This window comes from Vollenhovia emeryi, unplaced genomic scaffold (genome assembly GCF_000949405.1).
Source record: "Vollenhovia emeryi isolate VEMERY1.0 unplaced genomic scaffold, V.emery_V1.0 DF939126.1, whole genome shotgun sequence".
NCBI lineage: Eukaryota > Metazoa > Arthropoda > Insecta > Hymenoptera > Formicidae > Vollenhovia > Vollenhovia emeryi.
In genome coordinates, this window is record NW_011967240.1 from 4587088 (window position 1) to 4595947 (window position 8860).

At 44.9% G+C, this 8860-nt stretch overlaps 2 protein-coding genes across 2 annotated transcripts in view; both read left to right on the top strand.

Moving 5' to 3' along the window:
• The first annotated feature begins 885 nt into the window (after positions 1 to 885).
• Positions 886 to 5861, top strand: LOC105569140 (protein CREBRF homolog). Its single transcript, XM_012025336.1, has 5 exons — positions 886 to 2324; positions 2478 to 2888; positions 3033 to 3518; positions 3599 to 3721; positions 3865 to 5861. The coding sequence occupies exons 1-5, from the start codon at positions 1715 to 1717 to the stop codon at positions 3957 to 3959; spliced, it is 1725 nt and encodes a 574-aa protein (XP_011880726.1). The 5' UTR covers positions 886 to 1714; the 3' UTR covers positions 3960 to 5861.
• Positions 5862 to 7598: 1737 nt separating this feature from the next.
• The window catches only part of LOC105569145 (zinc finger CCCH domain-containing protein 13-like), an 11297-nt gene continuing 10035 nt past the window's right edge, over positions 7599 to 8860 (top strand). Inside the window, exon 1 of the mRNA XM_012025345.1 lies at positions 7599 to 8083. Within this exon, the coding sequence (XP_011880735.1) occupies positions 7869 to 8083 (215 nt within the window). The 5' untranslated portion in view covers positions 7599 to 7868. The remainder of the gene's footprint in view (positions 8084 to 8860) is intronic.

Genomic DNA, 8860 nt, shown 5'->3' on the forward strand with positions numbered 1-8860 from the left:
ACCCAAGTGTAGAATGCATAGTAGAACATTTTCATATAAAAAACATTGAGGTTTGAAGTCTAATTCATATCGCATTATGTATTGCAATATTTGTAATACATAATGCGATACGAATTAGACTTCAAATCTCAATGTTTTTTATATGAAAATGTTCAACTATGCATTCTACACTTGGGTCTGGTATTAGTTTGTACATAAATGCAAATAATAAGATTTACAAACGCAAAAACGGTATCCGACTCTGTCGGTAAATCAAACCACTCCAGCATCCCCTAGTCTGAATGAGCCATAAGGCTGGGTCTACATTGGATGTCATAAGCCGTGTGGGAAGAAATTGACCAATCACAGTTCATTATTTTTCGACCGTAAGGAGAATAATGAACTGTGATTGGTCAATTTTTTCCGACACGACTTACTACATCCTATGTAGACCCAGCTTAAAGCCCATTACACAATGCCAGGCAACAGGCAACAGGAACAGGGAATAGAATTTCTAACGCGTTGGATTGGTTGGAAGAAAATTTCCGACGAATCCAACGCGTCAGAAATTCTATTCCCTGTTCCTGTTGCCTGTTGCCTGGCATTGTGTAATAGGCTTGAGGGAAAAGCTAATGGCTGCCTCGCCACAGATCACGCGCAAGCCAGAGGGACCGCACGAGAGCTCGGCGATCGACGTCCTTGAGTGGCAGAGCGCTTTTTTTCGCGCGCGCGGGGCTAACAACATTGCAGCGGCGATTCTGCGCCGAGTCGCGAAGCGAAAGACGCAGATGGTATGCGCGGGCGCGCAGGTAGAGGGGCGCGAGAGCGCGCGATTGGCCGGCGCTGCGGACTGGCCGACGTTCGTTCGCGAGACGTGTCATGTGACCCGCTCCTCTATTTATGCAAACATCACCGATCACTCGGCCCCCGCAGTCTCGTGGCAAAACAATAACAAACAACACACGTCGTCGCTCCTCCGCGTTCCGACCGATTTCTCGCCTCGATTTCACGCGCGATTCTGTCGCGGACCGTAACACGCGTGTGACGCGCGAGGCGACGCTCGTGGCGCAGGATTCGCGCGATCGTACGCGCACCCGATCGCGCGATCGAGGCGATCCTCTCTCGCTGTCGCGCGGGGCGCGAGTCGAGTCGGGTCGAGTCGAGTCGACGATTCTGGCGGAGGGGAAAGAAAAGTGAAACCGAGCCTGTACCCGTGGGCCTCGCCGCGACGATGCCGTCAGCCGCGGAATATGCCCGCTGACAGGTAGACGCGCGATGCGTGCGTGCTGCGTGATACGCGGCTGGACCAATATGTGATTTCCGACGTGTCCGCACGCCGTTTTTTTTCTCCCCGCGAGCAGGTCAGCTGCCGCCGAGTCTAATAGCGGAGACCAGGCGGAGAGGCCGTTCCCTCCGCGCGCGAGGCCGCGGAATCGATCGAACGACGAAAGCGCGACGAAGCGCGGAGTCTGAGACTGTGCGAGCGCACGGCGGGCCCCCCTGATAAGCCGCGCGCGCGTTTCCCTTTTCTCGTTATCGTCCCGCTGGCCGATTATCCAGCCGCGGGAGTAACGCGCAATCGGGTCGTCCGCGCGATACTCGTCCTCCGATACACTCGGCGCTCGAGATCGATCAGTTTCTTTTGTCCGAGTTTCGGCGCTCGCTTTCTCGTGCGCTCCGGGAGCGCAATTGCAGGCGCTCTGCCGCGGTTCCCTCGTCAACGCACTCGCGGCCGATGGACGACTCCAAGTACAGCGACTTCTCGCTAGCCAGCACGATGGACAGCGCGATAAAGACGGAGCCTGCCCAGGAGATGAGCTCGGCGTCGGCGTCCGTCCCGATACCCGGGGGACACAGGGGCACCACGCGAGGCACGTACGATCAGTTCTCGCCGTCCCCCCTGGCGATCTCCTCCGGATGGGACATGAGGGCCGAGCAGATAGAGTACCCCTTCAAAATGGACCCGGATCAGATGGACATCTCCTTCAAGATGGACGATGACGACATATTCCAGGTGGACAAGGCCGAGCTCATCCAGGGCCCGACTCTGGCCGAGCTGAACGCCAACGACGACACCCTGCTGGGAGACTTGAACTTCGACGACCTGCTGCTGCCCGAGGAAAGAGTGCAGCCGATAAAGATGGAGTACGCCGCTCCGTTGACTAGCTCTCTGTTTAGTAATTTCGCGCCTAGCAGCTTCCCTCAATCCGGAGCGGTTCACCGTAGTTGTCCCACGTACACGAATACATGTGGCTTTAATTTAAATAGAGGTTCCAACATTGCCGACAACGCAGAAGCTGTTAGTCCCACTGCATTTCCTAGTCCGGGCACTAGTAATGTCGCAGGTACGTGCGAGCCTCGTCTAGTGATAACATTAAACGCAAAGGTACTTCTGATGTGTAGACAGCAAACGACAAATAATGATATCAGCATCGTGTTTTTGTCCATACAAGTATGACTTGTCGATAAGAATGATCATGGTATTGTAATTCATTCAGGTAGTTCAACAGCAAGCTCGTCGACCTCGCCGCATCCCGTAATTCGGCCCATTGGATCGTCCACTTTACACGAGCTACTTATGAAGAGGGGCGAAAATCCGTTTAATAATCCAGTATCCAGTCAGGCGGACAGTATCTCTCCGATAGGCGGTAAACCTAAAGCCTCGAGGCTGTCCATGTCTGCGCCAACGCAGACAATGGGACATTTGGATCAAATCTGGGCCCATAGGGAGCCGCGACAACATCTCCTGAGCACCGGCAGCTTGGTAGAGGCTGGATCGACGAGCAGTTTGAGCACCGGAGGTGCCCTCAGTCCGGATCCGCTCTGCATTGACCCTCTCAGTCACGACGAGGGCTACGAGGATAGTGACGATGATAGCGACCATTACGATGACTACAGCAGTGACAATGGTATTTACATATTGTACAGTCGTGTAACTCGTGGCTTTTTCGATGACCTTTTACGTAACAAGAATGCATTTTATTAAATTTACATTATTGTCGGATGTTTTCTAAGTTGAAATCAGTGCGGCTAAACCATCGTTTATCTGCCAGATACAGGAGGGAGCGACGGCGAGGAACAGGGTAACAACAGAGTAGGAAGTACAGAATTAGGAAAAGACAGGCATAGTAAGAAAGAGAGATTCTTTTGGCAATATAACGTTCAAGCCAAGGGACCAAAAGGACAGCGATTGATCGGGCGTGCACGCTTGGAAGATCCGCATGTCTTGAACGAAGCAACTGATCCAGTATTTAGCCCTCATTGTGCTCTTAGAGGCATCAAGCACAGCGGAAAGGCACGGAAAGGCGACGGGAACGACCTCACGCCCAATCCTCGCAAGCTTCACAACATCGGACGGGAGCTGGACAAATTAAATCGCATTATAAATGATATGACACCTGTTTCAGAATTACCTTTCCCAGCAAGGCCGAAAACGCGTAAAGAAAAAAATAAACTGGCCTCGCGGGCGTGCCGCTTAAAGAAAAAGGCTCAACATGAGGCTAATAAGATCAAGCTGCATGGACTTGAGGCAGAACACAGTTGAGTAAAACGTCGAAATGAGGAATGTGTTGCAATGATCATTTCAGACGTAATGAAAAACGATTAATTCTTTTTCTAGAACGTCTTATACATGGTATATCACAAGCTAAGCATACGCTCGCTGCTAAACTATCCGAGTCCAATCGCGAGACTCAAGACGAGCTTACGCGACAAATGGAGAAATGTTTCAAGGTGGCCACCAGTGAGTAATATCTTCATTTTTTTACACACACGTATACATATATTGTACAAGTTCCTTAGATAAAACGTATAGATAAAACGTATAAGAATGCACGCGTTAGTGGTTTTTGTTACTTTAATACATGTGCAAAATTTTGATTGCAGAAACGCGAATAGCAAATTATTCAACGGATTTCGTAAACAAAGTGTTGGAGAATATTAGAGCCGGTATTCCTGACGGTGGCATCGATAATTTTTAATATCATAGCGAATCGTTTTCCTATAAATCTTATGTCTACGCGTGTATATATATATATTTAGAAAAAGTATGCTATATGTCTATACAATATACATAGGGTAATGTTGCTTTTTATCTTTAAAGTTGCTGTTTAATGCTTCAGAAAGCAGACTTACAGTTAACTTATTGGTTAATGTATAATTAACAAGTATCTTATATACATTGTTTCAAAAAATGTTCATTGATGCAAATGAGAAACGAAACCTTGACATATATATATTGGTTTACCTTCTAAACCTTCGAACCGTCACTTTCTTTTCTACAAAAGTATCTGCATTTTCGCCTATTGTATATATTGGTCAGTTTGTACATAACATTTTCATGCATCACGTATAATAGTTTCAATAATGTATTTATGCAAACCGAGAATGTTTTTTTTTACAAATTAGCTGCAAATGTATCATTTGTTTAAAAAAAAAGGTTATATCCTGATGAAAGTGCAAAGAAAAAGTGCCGAACGTCACTTAATAACTATACATATTAGAGATATCATCAATGTCCATTATCCACATCCATCGGAGTTGCACACGCGATTCCAAATTAAATCTTTGAATTGTGATAAATGTGTACCATACAGCAGAACTTTTGGCTTGAAAACGATAAACAATACTTACGTTATACAGTCATATTACTACTCACTTGAAAATATTACTCGGCGATTCTTTTTTCCGAATAGGTATAATTAATTCTATTCTTGCATAATTACTAATGATGATCAAGGTTTCGGAATTATTGATGGCGGCTGACGCAACAATACTAAGAATTGACATTGATGATCTTTTTTTTTTTAAATGTTCAGACGACGATGTAGTTTTAATCGTAATAGTAAAAGATTTAGAATGTGTGCATTAGGCGCACTTAGAAACGAGCTTTGAATTACATAGTTGTTTGCTGTTTGCTGACTCGATCTACCTCAGAACGAAACGCTATACCTACGTACATATATACATATGTATATATATGTGTGTATATAAATAAATATATACATATATATGGATATAAAGATAAAATAATGTATGTGGAAAGATTGTAATCGTGGCGCGAGGTGGGATATCATTGCTTTAGAATTTTAGAAGAGAGACCAGATATATTGTAGCGTCTACGCCTCTTCTGTTCGACGATCGTTTAGAGCGATTGTACGCCGCGATTAGAATTATAATTATATTTTGCTAATCACTAATATACACATACATATATTTTAAATATGCAAGATGTTAATCCATATTATATTCGTACTAATATTTTTTTAATCACTTTTTGTATGTAAAGTTGCGCTAAAGATCATAGTGATTGCGAGAGAAAGAAGAAGAAAAAAAAACGTGTGGATATATAGTCATACGATTATATACATATATAAATACAGATGTTGTATAATCCTTATCGAATCGTTATGCAGTCTAATTTATTGTTATGCGGGGTACCACCGTAGGTTTCATTCGCTGTGTATATGTAACGTCGGCAAAAGTTTAATGTGTTGTAATATCAGTGTAGCACGAGACGTCACTCCGATATCACCCCGTAATCACAAGCGTGCGGGAAATGTTGCGTGTAACAAGAATATATTCTTTTCTCTTCTTTCATGGTGTGCAATACGCGCGCGTTCGTGCGAAAGGCGCCACTTTATTGTTCCGACGATGACCCCGATACTTTAACGATGGTGTGCTTTGCGTTCGTTCGCTCGCTCGCTCGCTCGCTCGCATAAAACATGAAATTGCAATTAACGAATGCGAGTGCATTCCTGGCGTTAATCGTGCTAATCGAGTTACGGCAAACGACCCGAAGACGATCAGTTTGATCAGAATGTGTAATGATGGTTGAATTATCATTTTTATTCTAATAAAAAAAAAACACATGCGAACGGCAAGCGGATTATTTTCATTGTAATCGCCATCATTCTGGGGATGCTAATTATATTTAAGGATGTATTGAACGTGCAATCTTCGACAAAAGTGCATGAAATTGGAAATACTTGAATATCTACTCTTAACGCATAGTAAATCTAGACGTGAGAAACTTGAACGATAGTTGGAGTCTTATTTGTACTCCTACAAAGGTATTTTTCACTTTACAAATGTTTTTCCTTATTTGCGATTTTTTTCACTCATCAGCCTAAACCTTTGACAGTGAAAATACTGATTTCAACTTAATAACGTCAAATGTTTTCAAAACTAAAAAATTCGTGCCGACAGCACGAATATCTCAAGTTATATTTTATTTCTGTAAAACGGTGTAGTAAAGACTATTGAAACTTGGTAGCTATTTTCATCTATTCGTATACTAGATGTATAAAAAGAATTCAAAACACTGGTACTATTTCTTCTACATTTTTTTAGCTGTTTTATCCGTGAAGATCGGCTCTTTCCATAAGAGTACGTGATAAAATCAGTGTAAATTAAAATAGTTATATCTCGGCAACCGTTTGGTGGATGCATTTTTACTTTTCTGCAGTACATTAGGGAGATTAGAAGAACAATTTCACAAATTTTTCGCCGACTTTGTGCTATTTTGAAGATAGGTCCGATACATCCTTAAATGTCGTCTTGCATATTAACATGAAATTAACGAATTTCTTTACGCAAGGTGGACGAAAGGGAAGAAGAACGAGTGCGGAGTATTAGTTGAATTTAATAAACGTGTAAAAGAGATGTTTGAATATTCATGCTGTGACGAGATTCCGCGAAAGACGATACGGCACTGCTCGCGTCCACGGTCATTAGTCATCGGTCGTCCGATCGGTTGTCCTCATTTAATTGGTATGACGATGTGTCTCTGACGTTAAGTCACCCGATTTCCGCATATTTCCCGATACGGGCGCATGACGTAACGATGGATATGTCACGCGCGCGCTTCGCGTCTAGGATGTTGTTTTTTTCTTCTCTCGCTTCGTGTAAAACCTCGAGGCGCGCCTATAGGCGGTACGTTTAACGGGGACGTCGGCGTTTTATATTTTTGTTTGACAAAGGTGTCGGTCGGACAAGCGATAAATTATTGAAATCCAGAGGCGGGAGCGGTGGACGAGCGACCGTGTATTTCGCGAAAACACGGAGCGTCACCAGCGAGATAACGTTTCGCTCAACACGTGGGGCGTTTTAGAATTGTATATCAGATGCCGGATATGCGCATCTTCAAAGCGAGACATGGATGTTCGGAAATTGCTCATACAATGTACCCTTTTGAGACTCGGCTCATTATTATTCTTAAATATGTGCATATCATGTATGACGCAATAGCATTCGATTTTTATGTAAAACCGGACTTCCACCATTCCACAGTTCGCGATTATACATGCGGGTGATAACTGTGCGCGCGGGGGAGGGGGGGGGGAGGGAGGGAATATAATTTTGCATATGCATTATTATCGCGCCGTGAATGCGCTTGTTTTCGAAGCGGCCGCGCGATAATAAATTAATGTACTAACGCGCACTATGAGCAATTATTGTTACAAACTCATACGTTTATTACCGACGGTCGGTAACTCCGCGATTGTCCCCGGTCGAGAATGAGGAAAGTCCCTTTACCGACCGGGAAAACGTGGCGTTCCGTCTTGTCGATTTCTTTCTGGCTGCGAGATTAATGGTTTCCCCCGGACATTGGCAGAAATCGCGGCGGAGTTCTCGCCAGTTCTCGCGTTCGGGGCGGGCAAAGTGATCGCGAGTCGACGGGGAAAGTACGGCCGGGGGAAGGGGACACGCGACCGTCCACGGTCGGCGAGACTGGCGAGCCGGGGCGCGGAGAGATGCCCGGCTGTTCTCGCGCGTATCCCGCACCGAGCTCGCCGAGTCGCGCGACGGTTTTGCACGGCACGTGAACGCCTGCACGCTCGCAGTTATGCGCTTCCATTGTGAGAATACAAGTGCTTTATGGTGATAATATGTCAAAGCCAAACATAAGGAAGATAACGGCTGACCCTACGAAATGTAATACAGACTCTTCACGACGGCCGAGTGTGTTTGAGAGGTTGGGCACCAAACCAGCGATCGTCGCCGCCGCCGTCGCCGCCGCCGCCGCCGCCGCCGCTCAGAATACATCGGACTACTGCAGAAATTGGGCCCTCAACGGCAGTTGTTCCTACGGAAAGGGTTGCAAGTGAGCCGCGGATTGCACTTTGTAATTCCTTGCCAGGGCGCGCAGCGGCCTCTCGATCCGATCGGTCGTTGGCAGATTTTATAGCCGCGCACGATGAAACGATTAAATTCACGTTGTAACGCAGAGGCGATAGCAGAGGGCAATTTTTCTAGCTTACGACTCAACTACGGTGCACTATTTGCCGAAATTGAGAGTTCAATTGTAGCCTCGGGCTTGCTCCGACATTTACAAAACATTAGAATGTGAATCGCCAGTGAATGTTCAACGATAAAAAGAATTGTTAGACGACTTAGGCTGGCAGATGGTTTATTTATTCATTTAATCCGACGTTTCGACCATGCGGGTTGTGGTCCTTTTCAGGGAATTCAACAATCTACAATTATTTTATAAAACAAGACGCATCTTACAGTCGTGTCAATTGAGAAACAAAGTCAAGGATAAGTAAAAATGAATGTCGTGAATTATTTTCTGTAAACTTACAATATTACGCCATTGGTATCAAAAATTAAAGAACAGCTTCACTTCCATCTCTGCGCATCACATGGAGAACTGTGTTAGACGGCACGTCCATCCGATGTAACACTCAAAGTAGGACTGAAGTCTGACAATGGTGTGAAGGAGATACAGAGAACATGGCAATAAATAAGTACATAACTAATAAACCGGAGCCGGAGTCAAAAGGTTAAAAACAAGCATACCTATATAACAAATACGTTCTATAGACAAATAGTGTCCGTCGGGGTATAAGACTAATAGCGTTTTCGATTTTCTGACTCG

Coding starts and splice junctions, on each gene's coding strand:
- LOC105569140 (XM_012025336.1), top strand. CDS start 1,715: ATGGACGACTCCAAGTACAGCGACTTCTCGCTAGCCAGCACGATGGAC. Junction 2,889..3,032: donor TGACTACAGCAGTGACAATG/GTATTTACATAT, acceptor TTTATCTGCCAG/ATACAGGAGGGAGCGACGGC. Junction 3,722..3,864: donor ATGTTTCAAGGTGGCCACCA/GTGAGTAATATC, acceptor TTTTGATTGCAG/AAACGCGAATAGCAAATTAT.